We start from the raw sequence: 22,395 nt of genomic DNA, 5'->3' as shown, positions 1-22,395 counted from the left end.
TTGGGGGACCAACGTTTTAGCTAAAAATAGTGGAAAATGTTGGCTATTCCAAACAAACACGCACACTTAAAAGCAGCGAGAGGGGGAAAAAAATTCCTGGCTACATTTAAATGGAGGTGGAAAAGCAGAGGGGTGTGCGGATCCCCAAGCCGCGGTCACACCCAGGGCATTTGCCAATTTCCACAAACCGGCGAGCCGAAGGCAGAACCCAGGACCTGCTCCTGAGATCCTCCTTGAATCTGTGCCCCTGAAAGATGAGTATGCACAGAAATACACCCGTCCCACCCCCACGGGCCTCCAGCTGCTTCTGGAAAGCGTATTGCTTTGGGCCTCCTTCTCCCGCCTGCTGCTAAAACGCGGATTATTTTAAATAAGAGGTGAGCGAATGCGGAGACCTTGTGCACCAGAAGGACAACGCCCCCTCCCAACAAGGACTCTGCGTCTACAGCGTCCTAGTTTCTCTCAGTGGCGATCCCCTCCCTCCCAGATCAGCTCCTCTGAAGTCTCACGGATGGCAGCTCTAACCCCTTGCCTGCCGCTTCCTCGTTTGGGCCTGTGGTCAGATTGCCAGGACCAGCGGCACAAAGGACATTAGAAGACATGACCACTAATGCAAAGTGTGCTCTCAGGGCGTTATTGGAGGAAATTCAAATATGGACTGTGCGTTAGATAATCTTGTTGCACGAATGATAAAGGATAAATTTGGAGGTGTGGCAAGGGGAGGCTCTGAGGTCCGGGGAATTCTTAGGGGAATGGGGAGAGAATTTTAAGAGGCTTCGGATTCTGCTGATTGATTGATTGATTTTTTTTTAAAGATTTTATTTATTTATTCAACAGAGATAGAGACAGCCAGTGAGATAGGGAACACAAGCAGGGGGTTGGGAGAGGAAGAAGCAGGCTCATAGCGGAAGAGCCTGATGTGGGGCTCGATCCCATAACGCCAGGATCACGCCCTGAGCTGAAGGCAGGTGCTTAACCGCTGTGCCACCCAGGCGCCCCTTATTTTTTTTTTTTTTTTACCATTGAATAAATTACAAACCTCAGTGAATACAGTGAATTTCAAGGAAAATTGCAGGGGGTGTGTCCACGATACTCGAGCTTTCAGCTTCAGACAGGCCCCAAGGGGCTCTCGCACCTGAGCCTGGAAATGCGAGGTCCAGGGTAGAATCCTCCGGGCTCTCTCCGTCTCCTGGACATTGGCCAAGCCTGGAGTTGTGGCGCCCAGCCCCGGGCCGCAGTGTAGGAGGCTCTGACTTTGGCCTGTGGGTGAGCCTCAGGGGTCTGGAGGGGTCATCTCCCCACTGCACGCTGTGTGGGTCCTGCACCCTCTTCCTCCCAGCCTTGCGCTCTGCCGGGTCATTGGTCAAGCTGGGCCTGGAGAGGACCGAAGGCTTATCAGCCACGCAGCCTGGGGGCCGGGCCGGATGTTCCACTGACTGACCCAGCCGGAGTCCCCTACTGCTCTCTAAATCCATTCATCCGAAGGAGAATCCAGTGCATTTCTGAGCGTGGGACTTCTGGAGGAAACAGAAGAGCCAGACCATGCGAAACTGGTGCGCGAAGAGCCGCAGGAGCACAGGCAGAGGAGGGCGACTGCTCGGTCTGCACAGAAGCTCTGCGGGAAGGGGGCATTTGTTGGTTTGATTTCATTCACAGCTGTTCCTGGTTTTGAGTAGGTACCCAAACCTATCTCTGGAACCCTTTCTAGACACTAAGCAAGTGGCCTGGCAGCTGCCCCAGTGGCCTAATGGATAAGGCACTGGCCTCCTAAGCCAGGGATTGTGGGTTCGAGTCCCACCTGGGGTAGTAGGGCAGACCTACCCTTTAGGTGTGTGGTGGGTGTTTTAGAACAGGAAGACCTACAGAAAGGGGAGGGGAAAACCTGTGGAACTCAAAGGAGTTTCCACCATCCTTAAAGTAACAGTGAGAGGTTTGCTTGTCTTCTCCCCAATCACAAGGGAAAGAGCAATATACTCCTATGTCTGCTCTCCACACTGTACTCCTGATGTACTAACCACACTCTGTAATCCCGTGTTGGATGTAGTGACGCGTGTGCAAGATTAAGTTGGCTAAGTATACTATGCATATTGTTGAACCTCGAAAAGAATCTCTGTCTGTTGACCTGAGATATCCCACCAGGAGAGGCGTGTGATTCGATTTTTCTAAAACAAACAGTAACTACCAAACCCCAGTTGTTTTTGCATGAGTGCCCAGAAAAGAAATGGGTGTGAAAGGCTGTGACCGCTCAGGGCCACACAGGCAATCAGAGAAAATAGAGACTAGCAAAATGCTAAGTATCCAGCTTAAAAGGTGAACAGAAAATGTGGAGAGCAGGGGTTGCCCCTGTGAGAGGTGAATGTTGGAACTGAATGGGCTTCCGGACAGAATCCAGATGACACGGGCCAACGATAGGGTTGACTTGACCTGGGTTAAGACTGTGGGTGATTTTCTGCCTGGAGTTCTGTTGTTTCAACATAGTTAGTGCTGTGACTTTTTATAGTTCCTCCAGGCCCTTGTTAGAGTCTTGGTGTCAGTCCAGGATTTCGGTGTCTAGTCAATGCTGTCTTTGCCGTGTAACCCAGCACTCTGGTGACCCGAAGGTCCGGTGTCCTCAGAAACGCCATGCCAGGCTTGCGTCCTTGCTCAGGTGTGCGGGGTCCAGAATCAAATCTCAGAGCAGCCACCTCCAGTGCTTTTTTTTTTTTTTTCTTTTCTTTAAATAGTGAAAGTGAGCAGCGCTAGTATCAAACCAGGGGAGAGAGGTCAGTCAAACGGGAGAAGGCGCCTAACGCATTTCCTGTTCAGGTTAAATGTTGGTGTGCTCTGTTAAGCTGTAGGCATCGAGCCTGGTGAGGAAGAAAACAAAAATGAAGAGCAGCAACTTCCCCTCATCTGGAATCCGACTCCCTTTCTTCTTCTGTTTTAAAAAATCCATTTTGTTAGCTGCTGTTTTGCCAGTAGATACTTACAGTAGGTGTTCAGTGGGTGAACGAATGACTCTGTGAGGCCAGTGGCTTTGGGTATGTTGGGTGGGCTTTGGGACCTACAGCTTGCGGGAAGACAAAGGTTCCCAGCTGGGGGTGCATTCCTGCAGGTGGGTTTTGCTGCTGAGTCCCGCCTCGGGATCCTGGCTGGCAGAGTCCCCGAGCCACCTGCTGACCAGGAGACCTGGGTCAGATCCTGCTTTGCTGTGGGCGCTTCTTCTCCAGCCAACAGTCCTGCTGCCCCAGCTCTGTCCTGGTGGTCGTGCCAACGGTATTTACGCTCTTCTCTGAGGAGAAATGGCAGAGTCGTGTGCCCAGCTAGCTCAGTCAGTAGAGCATGAGTCGTGGGGTCCAGTCCCACGGTGGGCGTAGGTGTCCCTTCCTGCTTGCGCACTAGGCAGCAGAAGGCAGAGGAAGCCGACTTTCCTTAAATCTATGCCCAGTAGATGTCCTTGAACGAAACTTCTTAAGTTCGCAAGACTCAGAAAGATGATGTGCATAGTACTGTATCATTTGAATTAGATGTATTCTGTTCTCGATCTTGGCATTTTTGACTTTGGGAGCCAGATCATTCCCTGTTGTACGGGGCCATCCTGTGCACCGTGGAATGTTTAACAGCATCCTTGGCCTTTATCTTCTAGATGCCAGTCACTTCCCCAAAGTCGTGGGGAAACAAAAAGTGTCTCCACATGTCCACTATCTCATGGTTGTGAGCCACTGGTCTAAAGAATCAAGCCCATAAATATTGGTGCAAACAATTCTCATTTGAGATCTGACAGGAGAGCTAGCTTGGCACAGGGCCAGGTGGCAGGGCAGGGTGGCCTGCCATGGCCAACCTGGAAGGCAGCCTGGGGGTGGGGCTTCAGGAAATGGGCTGTGTGCAGAGGGCTGAACAAATACGTTAATATATTGAGGCTAATGGGAACCAGTTTTCTCATTGGTAGAACTGCAAAAAGAGAAGGCTTCGATAAATCCTATGGTGTTGCATTAGAATTAGAGGTGTTAGTGATGCTGTTTGATAACTTGGTAAAGTTTGTGTCACTGAAAAAGATAGTCCGTGGTAGTGACTTTATAAAAGCAATTCTTTTTTTATAAAAGCAATTCTTTTTTTTTTTTAAAGATTTTATTTATTTATTTGACAGAGAGAGAGACAGCCAGCGAGAGAGGGAACACAAGCAGGGGGAGTGGGAGAGGAAGAAGCAGGCTCATAGTGGAGGAGCCTGATGTGGGACTCGATCCCGTAACACCGGGATCACACCCTGAGCCGAAGGCAGATGCTTAACCGCTGTGCCACCCAGGCGCCCCTATAAAAGCAATTCTTATAATGGTATATTCCCCCCCCTTGAATTTAGCAAGTAACCTGTAAAGTGATATGATTTGATACTATGTGAATATCCTGTTCTCCAACAACTTATTACATATTGTTTTAACATTCCTTCATAATCATTGTCTCAAACATTTATTTCTTTTTTTTTTAAAGATTTTATTTATTCATTTGACAGAGAGACAGCCAGCGAGAGAGGGAACACAAGCAGGGGGAGTGGGAGAGGAAGAAGCAGGCTCCCAGCGGAGGAGCCTGATATGGGGCTCCCACAACGCTGGGATCACGCCCTGAGCCGAAGGCAGACGCTTAACGACTGCGCTACCCAGGCGCCCCATCTTGTTTCATTTTTCTCCCCTCTCTTCCCCTATGGTCCTCTGCCTTGTTTCTCAAATTCCACATATCAGTGAGATCTTATGATAATTGTCTTTCTCTCATTGACTTATTTCACTTAGCATAATACCTGGAACTAGAGGGTATCATCTTTTTTTTTTAAGACTTTATTTATTCATTTGACGCAGAGAGAGAGTGCAAGCACAAACACAGGGAGAGGCAGAGGGAGAGGCAGACTCCTCACTGAGCAAGGGGCTCCATGCGAGGCTCAATGCTCCATCCCAGGACCCTGGGATCATGACCTGAGCTGAAGGTAGACGCTTAACTGACTGAGCCACCCAGGCATCCCTCACCTTAACTTTTAAAGACAGCTTACTGATTTATCCTTTTGTCTTAAGTGTTCCTTCTCCAATCCTTTGTTCAACTCAGCTGATGGAACAACTATGGATCATAGTAACTAGATTTTTTGTTCAAGGACATTCCTTCCCATTTCCATTCTTTGTATCTGTTTGGGAAACTCCTCCTCTCCTTCATTTAGTCCTGATGATAATGTACATCACTGGATTCTCACATGGAATGCGTTGGGTTTATGACCCAGGATGACCAGAACACCCACTCTTCCATCCAGAGTGGTTGGTTCAGATTTGGGCATGAGTCCAAGAAGGAATGATCACAGCCTTGCCCAGAATTAATAAGGAAATACTGATGGGGCCCCTGGCTGGCTCAGGCTATAAAGCATGCAACTCTTGATCTTGGGGTCCCGAATTTGAGCCTCAAGTCAGGGGTAAGGTTTGCTTAAAAAAACTGCAAAGCTTCATTCCAAATCTCTGTACTTTATACCACCCCACAGTGCCTACACCCAAAAGGGAATAAATCTTTTTAAAAAATTTAAAAAGAAAACACTGGTAGAGAGAAGTTCTCTGTGCCCAGTGATTGCTAGTCTAGGAGGATGTGGGTTTGGAGCTGCTGGTGGCCATTTTGTCTGCTACATGGAGAGAGGCCATCTGTGGAATGAAGTCAAACAGAAACAGACAAAATAGATAAGAAATGAAATACAGGTCCTGATGTCATTATTTGGGTCCCTTCATCTAGCCCCGCCTGAAACTTGCAAGAACTTTGGACTTTGCAATTACATCCACCAATAGATTCTCCTTCTCCTTAAGCTGATAGGGAGTTAGTTTCTATCACTTTCAATGTCTTTAGTAATCCAGTGACAGTTGTTCCCCTCTTGCACAGATGCTTGATAATTAACATTGTGAGGTGTTTTTTGGCCTGTTTTTGGAGATGGAATGTACAGAACTTGAAAACCAATAACCTGTGTCTGATGGATACAGGAGGACTCATTATGACCCTGAAGTTCTTGGTTGAGTTAGTAGGAGTAGGTGAATGCTTATGAAGACGTCATAATCAGCATGAAGAATACATTGCTCATAAATAACCCAAAGCGGAAGATCAGTTAGATTAGCACTCTGGTTTCCAGAAGACATTTTTTTTTAGTGATTCAACTGTCACTTCTGATCGAGGTGTATGGTTTTTATGAGTAACCCTTCAATATTATCAACTCAGGAAAGTAAACTTTGTAGTGCACAAGATCAAAAGCTTTATGGGCACCTTAAAGCCAGATCTTGCCTTCAGCACTATGGAGTGATAACCATGGGACTCAGAAATTCTATGTTCCTTACTGGCATCCACGTCATACTAATTTATAAACGGACTCAACAGTGGTTCCTATTCTACCCCATTTACCCCCAAATTACATATAGAATAAAAAAAACTTGTAACTGGCCCCTTATCAAAATGACTATAGCCATTTGAAGATAAACACAAGACACTATTTCCAAATGACATTTATCCAGAACATAGATGATTGAGCTGAGAGTGAAGGTTGTAAATATCACTTAATACCTTTAGCTTCCATGTAGTGGACATGCTCTAAGCTCAGTGCATTGATGAGATTAGGAGTCATGAGATGTTTAACATAAACTGCCTCATTTAATCTACACAACTGTGTCAGACGACTATTATCTTGTGATTCTGTGAAGGTTGATAGATTTCTCAAAGTCATACAACTGGTAATGTTGGATCTGGGAATTAAGTGCACGTCTGTGTGAATCCAAAGGTTATTTTCTTAATTCATATACAGCATTATGTATATTTCCTAACAAGGACACCATCCCAGCTAGGAGTGTGAGTTTTCTCTGGCAGAAAAATTGTTGCTAATGATTTTCCCCAAGATTCCATTATTTCCAATGTTACTGAGGCCTAAAACAGCAAGAACATAACTCATAAAGACCCGGCCCTCTGATTCCCCCAAACATGCTTCCTGCACCAAGGGTTGAGTCTGTATACTCCAGCCCTATTCAAGGAGACTTAGCCTGAAAACTCCAATGACCAGTCTCTTTCCCTCAAACCAATAATCTCTGGCCAGGTCTGGAAAAGTGAAGCAAGCTTGGGACTTCTGGTGACTGTGATGACTGCTATTCTTTCTGGGGAAAGATTCAGATCACTGGGACTTTATAAATAACTGATTGTTAAGGTGTAAACCTTTTGCGGGGGTGCTCCTCACTACACCTTCTTTTAAAGTGGAGCCAAGAAACAGTTCTGACACCATCAAGAGTCCCTTGCAATCACCCAGTCATGACCATATATGTCTTGTATGTTTATGAGACCTGAGCTGTGGAGAAAACCAATTGGCCAAGTTTCTGCCCATAACTCTGGGTCATTTCCATTTCCATTTTACAAGTTAGACTGAGGGAGTTCAGTGGACATAACCAAGAAGGGCTGGCTCAGAGCTCTGTAAAGTGCTCGGAAAATGTGAGCCTGGGAAGCAGCAGCAACAATATTATCATATTGATTGATCACTGATCTCATCCTCAGAGCAAACATGTTAGGAATGTGTAACATGTCCGGATTAGAGATAATGGAACTGAAAAATGTCCTCCAAGGCAACACCACTAATGATAATAATGACATCAATATCCATATATTAAGATATATGCTTACTATAGGTCAGTCTCTAGGGTAACCACTTTACTTGTTCTCCAGTACTCATTGTAAATATTAACATGTCTATTAATATTCTTATATCTATAGTGATTTATGGCACTATTTAAGATACATGGTCATGATAGAAAGTTCAAACATACAAAGAATTTATGGATAAAGCCATTGTCACAATCTTTCCAGAGGCACAATGTCCTTCCAGAAGCACTGCCCTCATTTTGCTAATGAAAGAATAGTGGCACAGAAAAGGCCATAAATTACTGGCCAAACACAGGGAACAAGGTTCTAATGCCTCATCTATATCACACAGCCTTTCTCCTTGCGGTCTTCTTAGTTGCTCCACTTTAACCATCATTTTCCAGGCTTCTGAATTTTTCCTGCTTTATTTGCCTCTGGGCTCAGGCTTCCAGCCCCATGAGAGGGGCAAACGAGTCCAGGGTCTCTGAGTTCCTCCTCCTCGGGCTTTCCAAGGAGCCCCAGCAGCAGCACCTCCTCTCCGTGCTCTTCCTGACCATGTACTTGGCCACGGTCCTGGGAAACCTGCTCATCCTCCTGGCCATCGGCGTGGACTCCCGCCTGCATGTCCCCATGTACTTCTTCCTCGGCAACCTGTCCTTTACGGACATCTGCTTCTCCTCCACCACTGTCCCCAAGATGCTGGCCAACCACATACTCGGGACTCAGACCATCTCCTTTTCCGGATGTCTCACACAGATGTATTTTGTATTCATGTTTGTGGACATGGACAATTTCCTCCTGGCTGTGATGGCCTATGACCGCTTCGTTGCCATATGCCACCCCTTACGCTACTCAACAAAGATGACCCAGCAGCTCTGTGCCCTGCTGGTCGCTGGGTCATGGGCTATTGCCAATCTGAATGTTCTGTTGCATACCCTGCTGATGGCTCGACTCTCGTTCTGTGCAGACAGTGCCATCCCCCACTACTTCTGTGATGTGACGCCCCTCCTGAAACTCTCCTGCTCCGACACACACCTCAATGAGATGATGATTCTGACCGAGGGTTCTCTGATCATGATTGCTCCATTTATTTGCATCCTGGCTTCATATGTCCTTATTACCTGTGCTGTCCTGAGAGTCCCATCCACAAAGGGAAGATGGAAAGCCTTCTCCACCTGTGGCTCCCACCTGGCCGTGGTTTCTCTCTTCTATGGCACCATCATTGCTGTGTATTTCAACCCTTTGTCCTCACACTCTTCTGAGAAGGACACCGCAGCTACTGTGATGTACACAGTGGTGACCCCCATGCTGAACCCCTTCATCTACAGCCCGAGGAACAGGGACTTGAAAAGGGCTCTTGGAAAAGTGGTTGACAGGAAAACGTTTTCTGTCTGTTGAGAGAATCAAAGCTGAATTTTATTTCCATGAAAACTTATTTTTTTTTATTAATTGATTTAAGATAGGTGTTTTGTCAAAGACAGTCTGGAAACAAACATACTGATGTCTGTGCTAGGGGCACGTAGAAGCAACAAACATATTGATGTCTGTGCTAGGGGCACTCATTACTTGTGAACTGAATTCACCCATAACCCTGCTGCATCTACCAAGTAATGAGACTTCTTTTTACTGACTAATTTTTGAATTATTTTACACCCAAGTCAAGTATTTCTTTTTTCTAAAAATTTTTTTTTGGAGAGGTGGGTAGAGGGGGAGAGAGAGAATGTTAAGCAGGCTCCGTGCCCAGTGCAGAGCCCGACATGGGGCTTGATTTCACGACCCTGAGATCCTGAGCCAAAAATCAAGGATTGACACTTAACTGACTGAGAAACCCAGTGCCCCTCAAGTATTTCCTTTTCAAGTGGTCTCTCTGAAAGGATACATGCTACACATATTTTTGAATATTAGAATTACCTGGAAGCTCTTACAATCCGCTGATGTCCAGGCCCCAACAATGACCAAATAGATTAGAATCTCTTGTGGTGGGGCCACAACACAGATTTTAAAAATCTCAGATGATTCTAATGTGCCGTCAGGGTGGGAATTGTTGGTCTGTCTTGTATTCCTTACATATCCTTTGTTGGTCAGTCATAAAAATTGGGTTGCAGAAACACTCAGAAAAATTAGTTTTGAGGGGTGCCTGACTGGCTCAGTCAGAAGAGCACACAAATCTTGATCTCAGGTCATGAGTTCAAGCCCCACGTTGGGTGTAGAGATTAAGCAAAAAAAATGTTTTGAATCTCAGACAAAAGAACAGAGTAAACTATGAGGACTAAAGTGGGTAATAACATTTCAGGTGAGACTCAGAGGCCCAGGTGGGCACGTGGCCCAGAGCTTCAAGAGGTGAACCCGCACAGGATGGGGAAACAGTCTGGTTGCGAGGATCCTGCTTGGCTAACGGACCTTTATGGGGTCAGCAGGGGAGTCTTTGATACCAGTGAAGCAGATCGAGGCTTGCTTTTCCCTCTGCCTGGACCAGCGCCCTCTACATTCTTCTCTGTGGCATTAAGGGACACAACACTCCCCCCACATCAACACTCTCCCACACTTCCAAGAGCCAAGTCAAATGTCACCTCGTCTCCCATGGATGCCTCCTGATTCCCAAGCTCTGTTTTTTCCTTTGGTTTATTTTCCACAACTGCAAGGGCTTTTCACAGATAATAAGCTCTTCCATACTCAAATTCACACACTATTCACCTGTACTCCAGTGTCTGGCACTGCTTCTGGACCAAAGGCCTAGCTGAAAGAAAAAAAAAAAAAAGCGGATGAATGAATACTTCCTTAGCTTTTAATTTGGACACAATTACTTGAGAAGGAGTTTTTAAAATTTCTTCACTTAAAAATACAACTTTGTTATTAGATAGGTAATGCCTATACACTATGGAACACCAAAAATCATAAAGAATAAAGTTAAAATAACCTGCAGTCTTGCTGCTCCAAGATAACTGCTATTATACACTTGTGGATATAATTTTAGAAAAGTTGGCTGCAATCTTCCCATATTATTTGGCATTCCAGTTTTCTACCTCCTTCTTCCCATGTCGGCAAAGGTCTTAGAAATGTGATTTTAATGGCTACATAATATTCTATCCATTCATGGATTCATTCCCTGACTCTGAACAATTTCAAGTGTTTCTGTAGTAGGAATAATGCTGCTGCGTACTTCCTGGTGTATAATTCTTTCTTTGTGTCCCTGAATCCGACACATAGCTTAGATGACCCAGTTTCTCCAGCTTGCAGTAAAAATTAAGGTCATCATTTATTTCTTCATTATTTCAGCACCACCTTATCTGTCATTTATTATCAGGGTGTCCAGTTCCTCCTTCTTTGTGTCAAAATACCCAGAAGCTCATTCAGAAGAGTCAGCCAGTCCTGCTTCCCCCAGTCAGGTAGAGAGAGAGAACCAGAAGTTGGACCCGTCCCTTGGCATGACTCTGCAAATGACTAGCACACATTGTAGCTCCTGAATCCTGATTTTTGTTTGGTCTGCTGGGGACCTGCTCGCTGTAGCGCTGGTGCTTGTGGTTCACATCTCTTTGGGGTCTGCGCTGGGACCCTCCTATGGCCTCAGGTTTCAGCTCTCTGAGCTCAAATTTACTTTATCCTACACTGAAGTCTGACTATGGGCCGCGGTGGCTTCTAGCTCCACTGTGTCAACCAAGAACACCCAGCTCATATTTACCCTTCTACCTTTGACATCCTCTCTGAATCCTTGGGGTCTTTTTATATGGCATGGACTTCAGTCAGGTTTTTTCTAAGATATGGTTATATCTGTAAAATAGAATCCAAATAAATGTATATGAAAATTATAACATTCTGGGGGCGCCTGGGTGGCACAGCGGTTAAGCGTCTGCCTTCGGCTCAGGGAGTGATCCCAGCATTATGGGATCGAGCCCCACATCAGGCTCCTCCTCTAGGAGCCTGCTTCTTCCTCTCCTACTCCCCCTACTTGTATTCCCTCTCTAGCTGGCTGTCTCTATCCTGTCGAATAAATAAATAAAATATTAAAAAAAAGAAAAAATTATAACATTCTGATACTTAATGTTTTTATTGATCTGTTAAGTCTTATAATTAACATTTCAACTATTTTTTTCTATTAATAGCTTCTGCTTTTTTATTTGATGTTAGCTTTTGGAAGGCACAAAGGTTCACAAAGGTTGTAAATTCATTATGGATTGTATCTTTTAGTAACAGTAAGATCTTTGTTCTCTTTAATCCTTTTAATATTAACCAATGTATCCTTAAGGAATAGGATACATTGGTTAATACTGAGTCACCAGCTCTACTTTTTGCTTGGCTTGTGTTGGCTCATTCTTATGGACTTTCTGAAATAGTTGACTTGGATGAAGGATTCTTTCCCTCTTTGTCAGAATATTTTTTAAGAGCTTCTAGTACATGAGAAAAAATTAAAGTCCAATCCTTTGCCTAGAAAGTATTAGTCAACAATGAATGCCTCCATCTCCTATTTACTATTAAAAAACAAATACAACTTTATGAGTATAAAATTAACACATGCTTGGTGGGAGATAGTACTCCATGGGTCTCTTGCTTTTCTGTACATTTTGTGAGCAGAGACCGTCACTACTTCTGTTCTAGACCATCTCTTCAAGGATGTTTCTGTAGTGAATGGCCTTGGAAGATGAAAATGGTGTCTTTCCAGAGCAACAGGGGGATTTCTACCACCCGGTATAATAAATATAATGTTTCCTTCTGGAGCAAATGTCAGGAAGGCTTATTCCCAATTACAAAAGATTTGATTTCCTAAGCTTGGAGTTTGTCTTCTCTAAATCATCCACTGTGTACACAGGTGCTGCCTGGTTTTATTCATGTCATTCTGGGGGAATTGGGGCTTAAGGAACTGGTGTAAATGCTGCTGCTCTGGATCCTATTATTGCTGTAATAAAGTCCTTCGTCTCTGACCCGAGAGTTTTGTGTCTTCTGCCTCCATCCATGAAATTCCCAGACTAGCTTGTTAACTTGCATTCAGGGTAAAATCTCAGACTCTTTGTAGTTCTTCACACTGCTTATTGTTGTTTTTGTTTTTAAGATTTTATTTATTTATTTGTTTATTTGAGAGAGAGACAGAGCATGAGTGGGGTGGGAGGAACAGAGTGAGAGAGACAAGGAGACTCCACGCTGAGTGTGGAGCCCGACGCAGGGCTTGATCCCATGACCCTGAGATCATGACCCCAGCCAAGATCAAGAGTTGGACACTGAAACGACTGAGCCACCCAGGTGCTCCTTGACACTGCTTGTTGAAGAAAGTCTTAGGAAAATGCAGAAAACTATCAAGAAGAAAAAAAAAAGCAGAAAACCCTGAATTCTGAATATTTTTGTTTCCCTCTTCTTTTAGCATTTTAATTATAATGATACTCTGAGAACAATAAGTATGGCTAAGCCATGTTGGCTGACCCAAACACATATGCTTAACTACAGTGCTGTATGGCATTTAGCATATTATAAAATATACTTTGAAAATGTCAGAGTTTTCTTTAAAAATATAATTTTATGAAATATAATCGCTGCCATCTAGTTCTTTTCTTAAGTTCTTTGTCTCTTCGGTATTCTCTACTACTAGATTCTTGCGGTAGAATGAACTGGGGATCTCAGTCATTCATTCCTCTGTAATACAATTACATGTATACATGCCCTTTCCATGGCCTCACGGCAGATGGAGCGCCCTTCCCTGACTCTTGACTTGGTGTTTGGCCACATGAATTGCTGTGGCCAAGGGGACGTCTGTGAAGATGATCTAAGGAGAGGCTGCAGACAGGCTTGCACAGTTGGATTTGCCTCCTGCACTCAGTGCTCCACCAGAACACACTCTGGGCCGCTGTTGCCCCTCCAGCCTGAGACCCAGGAGGAAAGAAGAGCAGAGAACATGAGCCCAGCCCACAGTGTGGTGCCCAGCCCACATGATCCACAGTATGAAGCTTGGCTGACCCCCCACCAATGAATAGGTTATTGATTTTCTAAGCCATTGAGGTTGTGGAGTTTGTTACAAACTATGGTTGTGGTAATACATTACTGATACAATTTGGGGGGGGGTTGTTCTGTTTTGAAACTTAGGTCTTGGCTTCTGAGACACCAATTTTTACTCGTTCCCTCATTGTTTCCTGTCTTTACAGATCACATTTGCTGGCCTGTCTTCTGTCACCTCATTATATGTTTTTGTCCTCATGGGTTTTATCCTTGGATTTTTTTCCTTCTCATTTTATTCTTTCTGTCTGGACAATCACATTCACTTTCATAACATCAAATAAACTTATGTGCTGATAACGTCTGAACCATGTGAAGCCAGACCCTGCTCTGAACAATAGGCCCCAAACTGACTCTTGGGTCCTTCCACCTGGATGTCCTATCATATAATATGTGACCTTTCCTGTCTGTCTTCTTTGACTTAGTATAATGATTTTGAAGTTCATCCATGTTGTAAGATGTATCAGGACTTCATTCCTTTTTATGGCTGATTTACACACACACATGCGTGTGCGCGCACACACACACACACACACTACTGTATATTCCATTGTTTATCCACTCATTCACTGGTGGAACCAGTATTCTTTAAAGATTTACTTATTTGAGAGCAAGAGAGAGAGAGAGAGAGAGAGAGAGAGAGCGCATGAGTGGGGGGAGTGGCAGAGGGAGAGGGAGAGAGAATCTCAAGCAGACTCCATGCCCAGTGCAGAACTTGATGCAGGGCTTGACCTTACAACCCTGAAATCATGACCCGAAGCATCAAGAGTCAGATGCTTCTTTTAATGAAATCCCTTTCTGCTAAAATTAACCACAATTATTTTTTATTATTTACAACTAAGAATCCTGAGTGAAACATGCTGGAATGTAAACCAATCATCAGGAAAGGACTTGAACCCAGAATTGGAACACCGTGAAGATTTTCTCCAACTAATATCTTCTTTCTCTGTGTTTATTTCTTCAACACTTCTCTGCTTCTCAGTCCATCCGATAGCAATGCACAGGCAGAAGGTTGGATTTACACATTCCTGGCAAGCCACATAATGATAGGGACTGGCTCTCCCTCAATCCTAGTTCCAAATACCCTGGTCCAACCAGCTATGGTGAAGGGAAGAACATGTGGTACGAACATGGTGGCTGGGATCCTGCTGCTACTACTATTTGGATTCGGGGCTTCCATTCAGAAAAAAGGTAAACAATGTGAGTTGGACTCAAATCCCAAAAAATATCTGCCTTTGGGGGCTGGAGTTTGTAAATTACAGCATGCTTGTGTTCTCCTGGAGACAACTTCCCTTAGAATCAGGCTATCCTTTTTCCCAGATGTCTTCATGGTTTACTCTCAGCTCTGTAACTCGCTCTCAACATTCCCACTTGCAAAATGGAGATTTGGCATCACTAATCTTCTAGAAAGATAATTAGACATAAGAAAGCCAAGGTGACACAGAAAACACAGGAATAGCCCAGGATCTGAAAAAAGGAAATGAGAACAAGTGGTTAATAACTGAATTTTCACATCTTTGGGCACAGACCCAGATCACTCAGTTCCAAGGGAGTTTTATCTGGGATTTGTGTCTACCAAAGTGGCTTCATTTCTAATATCCTCCAAGTTCTGACCCAAGAATTACATCTAAACTTTAGATAATATTCTTTGTCATTACTGTCATTACTGTTCAGTCCAAAGGGCCAAAAATATGCAAGACAATTATTCTTTTTCTCATCTCTAATGAGGCTCTCAGGGAATCTTGTCCCAGTGGTGGTGAAGCTCCTGTAAATGCTTGCTCTGTGATTGCCCCAAACATCTTTCCTGAACAGAGGACTTAGACCATGAACCCCCACTCTTCAGTCACTCCTTACCTGCCTTTGTTTCCAAGACACTCCAGTCACTACAATGAAGAGAAGCATCGATCAGTTACAGAGCTGAAGAACCTCCCCTCAGGTAAGACTGCAGTAGTAGAGACGTTGATATCTATCAAGAAACGAAGATTTTTTAGGAACCTCCTCCGCTACACCTTCCAGATACAGGAAGTTAATAGTAGGAGTCCTAAATCCATCGTACGTCACTCAAGAACCCAGTAATAATCAACTTCTTCTCTTATCTCTTATGAATTCCATAGGAGTTGGGTGGGTCAGGGGGAGAATTGGGAAATGTAAGCAGAGACACATAGTCAGGCCGTGTAGGTATCTGTCTGCTTTTCAGTGTTAACGTGTGTTTTTCAATACAAATTAAGGATCAGTGAATCCAGTAGGAAGAACATCAGAACTGTGTGTTGGAAGTTGGAAGTATAGGTTGGGTGGGCACATCCTCTTAGCACTTTTATGAACTGATGTGCAAATGTGATCCTGCAGGAGTCTGATTTGTTACATCTTAATCATCCCTGTATAGGTATCTGACTTCACTGTCGTCTGTTAATCTGTGTCCAGCCCCATGAGAGGGGCAAACGAGTCCAGGGTCTCTGAGTTCCTCCTCCTCGGGCTTTCCAAGGAGCCCCAGCAGCAGCACCTCCTCTCCGTGCTCTTCCTGACCATGTACTTGGCCACGGTCCTGGGAAACCTGCTCATCCTCCTGGCCATCGGCGTGGACTCCCGCCTGCATGTCCCCATGTACTTCTTCCTCGGCAACCTGTCCTTTACGGACATCTGCTTCTCCTCCACCACTGTCCCCAAGATGCTGGCCAACCACATTCTCGGGACTCAGACCATCTCCTTTTCTGGGTGTCTCACACAGATGTATTTTCTCTTTGAACTTGCTGACATGGACAATTTCCTCCTGGCTGTGATGGCCTATGACCGCTTCGTTGCCATATGCCACCCCTTACGCTACTCAACAAAGATGACCCAGCAGCTCTGTGCCCTGCTGGTCGCTGGGTCATGGGCCATCGCCAGTCTGCATGCTTTGTTGCATACCCTGCTGATGGCTCAACTCTCGTTCTGTGCAGACAGTGCCATCCCCCACTACTTCTGTGATGTGACGCCCCTCCTGAAACTCTCCTGCTCCGACACACACCTCAATGAGATGATGATTCTGACCGAGGGTTCTCTGATCATGATTGCTCCATTTATTTGCATCCTGGCTTCATATGTCCTTATTACCTGTGCTGTCCTGAGAGTCCCATCCACAAAGGGAAGATGGAAAGCCTTCTCCACCTGTGGCTCCCACCTGGCCGTGGTTTCTCTCTTCTATGGCACCATCATTGCTGTGTATTTCAACCCTTTGTCCTCACACTCTTCTGAGAAGGACACCGCAGCTACTGTGATGTACACAGTGGTGACCCCCATGCTGAACCCCTTCATCTACAGCCTGAGGAACAGGGACTTGAAAGGGGCCTTACGAAAAATGATGGGCAGGACGAGATACTCTTAGTGATGAACGTATAATGGACCTATTATTCCCAGGCATATTAATCTTTGTCAACTCACTGAGATGTAGCTATCAAAGTGTTTGCAAGGAACTTAGAATAAATACTCTTAAGAGCGTTACGAATGAACTAAGACTTAAGTACACCCCTGCTCCTTTAAATACGTAATTTTATTTGTTTCTAATTCCTGTATTTAAACCTTCTTTGCATAAAGGTCAAGTTTTTCCTCTCTAAGTGATCACTCTAAAAATTTACGTGTCACCAAATTTGTTTCCACTTCCTTTCTGGAAATGCTCGCAGAATCTAAGGCAGTGTTTTTCAATCTCGAATACATGACAGTATCACCTAGAGAGCTTTGACACCATATATATGGTGGCTGGACCAAGCTTTGGCCAATTAAACCAGAATTTCTGGAGTGGGATCCAAGCATTAGCATTTTTTCCCCTTAGGCTCTCCAAGGGGTTCTAATGTAATTTCTGAGTTGACAGTCATGCTGCTTCGGATGTACTTTATGATTGCTCATTATGAAGAGTGAGCCTAGAAACTCAGAGGAAATCTGGTGTCTAATGAGGGTATAACAATAGAGGTGAAAAAGTCACTGACGTTTTCTGTGGGCTCAAGTGTTCCTCGGCTGAGAGGGCTGGTCTTTTGGCTGAACTCACATTCCTGAGCCTCACGTGGAATCCAAAGAACTTTTCATAATTTTCAGTGCCCCTCTTAGTCTGTTTAGCCTGCTCTCACACAAATACCATACACTGTGCAGTTTAAACAGCAAACATTTATGTCTCACGGTTCTGGAGGCTGGAAGTCCAAGATCAAAATGTCAGCAGATTCAGTGTTCGATGAGAGCCTGCTTGTTTCTTCTTTCTGTGTCCTCAGGTGGTAGAAGGGGTGAGGAAGCTCTCTGGGGTCTATTGTATGAGGACACTAATCCCTTCATGAGGTCTCCCCCACTCACGACTTAGTCACCTCCCAAAGGTCCCACCTCCAAATACTACACACTGGGGTAAGTTAAGTTTCAACATTTTAACATTTTGGAGGGGCGCGCAAGCAGTCTGCGGCAGTGTCTCATTATCCAATTTGATTGCCTTACTCTATGGGGGTATATTTAGCAATAAGGTGTTCCTTCGATTTTGGAGAAACAGATTAACATTTGCTTTTTTCATCTGTTCAGGATGCCTACTCCTTCTCCCTGTGGGGCAAACCTTTTCTGAACTTTCAAGGTCCAAGCCAATATTATCCCTATCAAGCCTTTGATGATTACCCTAGGCTGAGATTCTCATTCTCTCTCCCACAGAAAACTATTTGAGTTATTATATATGCAATACTGTGTAGTCTGTTTGTTGCAGCTTCCTCTCCCTCTTCGCCCTTAGGCGCTCTAAAGACCGTGAGATGTTCAGGGATCACATGCATAAACTATTCACCTTGGACACCCATAAAAAGCTTGGCTCCTGACACTTACTGCACGTGCAAACCATTAATACTGAATAGGGGAACGAAAAGCATGTGCTTCTGGAGAACCCAATCTGAGAGGTCTTTTAGCTTTTTTTAATTTAATTTATTTTATTTTTTAAAGATTTTATTTATTTATTTGACAGAGATAGAGACGGCCAGCGAGAGAGGGAACACAAGCAGGGGGAGTGGGAGAGGAAGAAGCAGGCTCATAGCAGAGGAGCCTGATGTGGGACTCGATCCCGGAACGCCGGGATCACGCCCTGAGCTGAAGGCAGACGCTCAACTGCTGTGCCACCCAGGCGCCCCTTAGCTTTTTTTTTTTTTTTAAATTTATTTGAGAGAAAGAGTGCGCACGTGTGTGTGAGAACATGGCGGGGGGGGGCAAGGGAGAGGGAGAAGCAGACTCCCCACTGAGCAGGAAGCCCAACTCGGGACTTGGTCCCAGGATCCCGGACCATGACCTGAGACGAAGGCAGATTCTTAACCTACTGAGCTACCCGCATGCCCCCTGAGAGGTCTTTTTTTTAAATATTTTTATTTTGTTATATTAGTCACCATACAGTACATCCCCAGTATTTGATGCAATGTTCCATGATTCATTATTTGTGTATAACACCCAGTGCACCATGCAATATGTGCCCTCCTTAATACCCATCACCGGCCTATCCCAATCCGCCACCCCCCACCCCTCTGAAGCCCTCAGTTTGTTTCCCAGAGTCCATAGTCTCTCATGGTTCATTCCCCCTTCTGTTTACCCCCCCTTCATTCTTCCCTTCCTTCTACCAATCTTCCTATTATGTTACATAAATTAGTGAAACCATATGATAATTGTCTTTCTCTGGTTGACTTATTTCACTTAGCATAATCTCCTCCAGTCCCGTCCATGTTGCTGCAAATGTTGTGTAATTGTTCTTTCTGATGGCTGAGTAATATTCCATTGTATATATGGACCACATCTTCTTAATCTAGTTATCTCTTGAAGGGCATCTCAGCTCCTTCCACAATTTAGCTATTGTGGACAATGCTGCTGTGAACATTGGGGTGCATATGGCCCTTCTCTTCACTACGTCTGTACCTTTGAGGTAAATACCCAGTAGTGCAATTGCTGGATCATAGGGTAGCTCAATTTTTAACCTTTTAAGGGACCCCCACACTGTTTTCCAAAGTGGCTGTACCAACTTGCATTCCCACCAACAGTGTAAGAGGGATCCCCTTTCTCCACATCCTCTCCAACATTTGTTGTTTCCTGCCTTGTCAGTTTCTGCCATTCTAACTGGTGTAAGGTGGTATCTCAAGGTGGTTTTGATTTGAATTTCCCTGATGGCTAATGATTTTGAACATTTTTTCATGTGTCTGTTAGCCATTTGTATGTCTTCATTGGAAAAGTGTCTGTTCATATCTTCTGCCCATTTTTTGATTTGGTTATTTGTTCCACGTGTATTGAGTTTGGGAAGTTCTTTGTAGATCTTGGGTACTAGTCTTTTATCTGTAGTGTCACTTGCAAATATATTCTCCCATTTCGTGGGCTGCCTCTTAGTTTTTTTGACCGTTTCCTTGGCTGTGCAGAAGCTTTTTACCTTGATGAAGTCCCACAAGTTCATTTTTTCTTTTGTTTCTCTTGCCTTTGGAGATGTGTCATGAAAAAAGTTGCAGTGGCCGATGTCAAAGAGGTTGCAGCCTATGTTCTCCTCTATGATTTTGATGGATTCCTGTCTCACATTGAGGTCTTTCATCCATTTGAAGTTTATCTTTGTGTATGGTGTGAGAGAGTGGTCAAGTTTCATTTTTTTGCATATAGCTGTCCAATTTTCCCAGCACCATTTATTGAAGAGACTGTTTTTTTCCCCACTGGATGTTTTTTTCCTGCTTTGTCAAATGTTAGTTCCCCAAAGAGCCGAGGGTCCATTTCTGGGTTCTCTATTCTGTTCCATTGGTCTATGTGTCTGTTTTTGTGCCAGTACCATGCTGTCTTTGTGATCACAGCTTTGTAGTATAGCTTGAAATCTGGCAACGTGATGCCCCCAGCTCTGTTTTTCCTTTTCAACAATTCCTTGGCTATTCGGGGCCTTTTCTGGTTCCACACAAATTTAAGGGCTGTTTGTTCCAGTTCTTTGAAAAATGTCATTGGTATTTTGATTGGGATGGCATTGAAAATGTAGATTGCTCTGGGTAGCATGGACATTTTAATTATGTTTATTCTTCCGATCCATGAGCATGGAATATTTTTCCATCTTTTTGTGTCTTCTTCAATGTCTTTCAAGAGTGATTTGTAGTTTCTAGAATATAGATCCTTTACATCTCTGGTTAAGTTAATTCTGAGATAATGTATGATTTTTGGTGCTATTGTAAATGGAATGGATTCCCTGATTTCTCTTTCTTCAGTCTCATTGTTCGTGTATAGAAATGCAACTGATCTCTGAGCATTGATTTTGTATCCCGCCACATTACTGAATTGCTCTCTAAGTTCTAGTAGTTTGGGGGTGGAGTCTTTGGGTTTTCTATCTAGAGTATCATGTCATCTGCGAAGAGAGACAGTTTGACTTATTCTTTGCCAATGTGGATACCTTATATCCCCTTATGTTGTCTGATTGCTGTTGCAAGGACTTCTAGTACTATGTTGAATAATAATGGCAAGAGTGGGCACCCCTGAGAGGATAATAGTAACAACAACAGAATGACAACAAAGGAAAAGAACAGATATACCATGTTGCATAATCAAAGGTTAAGTATTAAGGTCTAGTCCATTTGCCACATTAGTGACGATTTATTGAAACAACATTTAGTATTTTATTTGGAGATATAATTTTACAACATACAGTGTTGCTCTTCAGTCATTTTCCTTGATTTTTCTGTGCCTGTGGCATTGTTTACCACTAGTTTCTTTTTAAAACTCACCATAGCTCCTTAAACACTGATCTCTGCTTGTTTCTGTGTCTCTTTGCTGCATTTGTTTTGCCACCTCCTCCTCTTCTACCATCTTATAAATGTTTGTTTTCCTTTTGGGTTTTATTCTTGGACTTCTTTTCACTCTATACTCTGTTCCTGGGCAATTACATCTACTTTGTGTCTTTAACCACATCTGTGTTCTGGTGACTTCTGAATCCCTGAATCCATATCTGTCAGAGCTCCCCTTGACCTACATATCCATTGTGTCCAACTTGAATGTCTTCACACCCAACACTTCCTAGTGGAACCCATGGAGTCCACACTGCCACCATCACACCGTGATCCATCCCAACAAGCGCAGATGCATTTCTCTCCTGCCTGCACTGCACATCTCAATTAATGGTTCTCAATTAATGTTGCTGCCCTCCTACACTTGCCCTAATCCCACATATCCAATCATTCACTAAGTGCCCTGCATTCTACTTCCCTATCATTCTTCAATATTATTCCCTACTGTAGTGAGTGGGATTGTGTCCCCCAGCCTGCAAAAGATGTTCAAGTCCTAACACATGGTACCTATGAATATGACCTTATTTGGAAATAGGGTATTTACAGATGTAATCAAGTTAAGATTTGGTCATACAGGATTAGGGTAGCTCTGATTTCAAAGACTGGTGTCGTCCTAAGAAGAGGGAAATTTGGACATAGCCACCCACAGAGAGAACACCATGTGAAGACACAAAGACACAAAGATCCTTAGGGGTAATGCCATGTGAAGACTGGCTGAGTTTGAAGTGGTACATCTACAAGCATCACTAAGGATTGATGGCACTAATCAATCCTAAGTGATGGGACCCTAAGGGCTGATGGCAGCCACTGAAGCTAGAAAAAGGGCATGGAACAGATTCTCTCGCAGAGTCTCCAGAATGAACCCATCCTTGCCAACTCCTTAATTTTGGACATCTAGTCTCCAAAATTGTAAGAGAATAAATTTCTGTTGTTTAAAGTCACCTAATTTATGGTACTTTGTTATGGCAGGCCTAGGAAACCAATACACCACCCCAGTAGAACTGCTCGCCTTATCTTTCCCATATGACCTGTACAACCTTCTATTGCAGGTGTT

At 44.1% G+C, this 22,395-nt stretch overlaps 2 protein-coding genes and 1 non-coding gene across 3 annotated transcripts; all 3 read left to right on the top strand.

Annotated features, from left to right (window-relative positions):
• Positions 1-1,733: 1,733 nt before the first annotated feature.
• Positions 1,734-1,806, top strand: TRNAR-CCU (transfer RNA arginine (anticodon CCU)). Its single transcript has one exon. It is a non-coding gene; the product is annotated as a tRNA-Arg (tRNA).
• Positions 1,807-8,055: 6,249 nt separating this feature from the next.
• Positions 8,056-9,012, top strand: LOC123783327 (olfactory receptor 1F1). Its single transcript, XM_045784008.2, is given in 1 exon segment — positions 8,056-9,012. A coding segment is annotated over 1 exon segment (957 nt).
• A 6,988-nt stretch (positions 9,013-16,000) lies between these two features.
• Positions 16,001-16,936, top strand: LOC123783595 (olfactory receptor 1F1-like). Its single transcript, XM_045784442.2, has one exon. The coding sequence runs from the start codon at positions 16,001-16,003 to the stop codon at positions 16,934-16,936; it is 936 nt and encodes a 311-aa protein (XP_045640398.2).
• Positions 16,937-22,395: the final 5,459 nt, after the last annotated feature.

The sequence above is a fragment of the Ursus americanus genome, chromosome 2, assembly GCF_024610735.1.
Source record: "Ursus americanus isolate L20-20 chromosome 2, mUrsAme1.1.p, whole genome shotgun sequence".
NCBI lineage: Eukaryota > Metazoa > Chordata > Mammalia > Carnivora > Ursidae > Ursus > Ursus americanus.
The sequence above is the reverse complement of the archived record's forward strand: the minus strand, read 5'-3'. Positions and strand labels throughout refer to the sequence as shown.

Coding starts and splice junctions, on each gene's coding strand:
- LOC123783595 (XM_045784442.2), top strand. CDS start 16,001: ATGAGAGGGGCAAACGAGTCCAGGGTCTCTGAGTTCCTCCTCCTCGGG.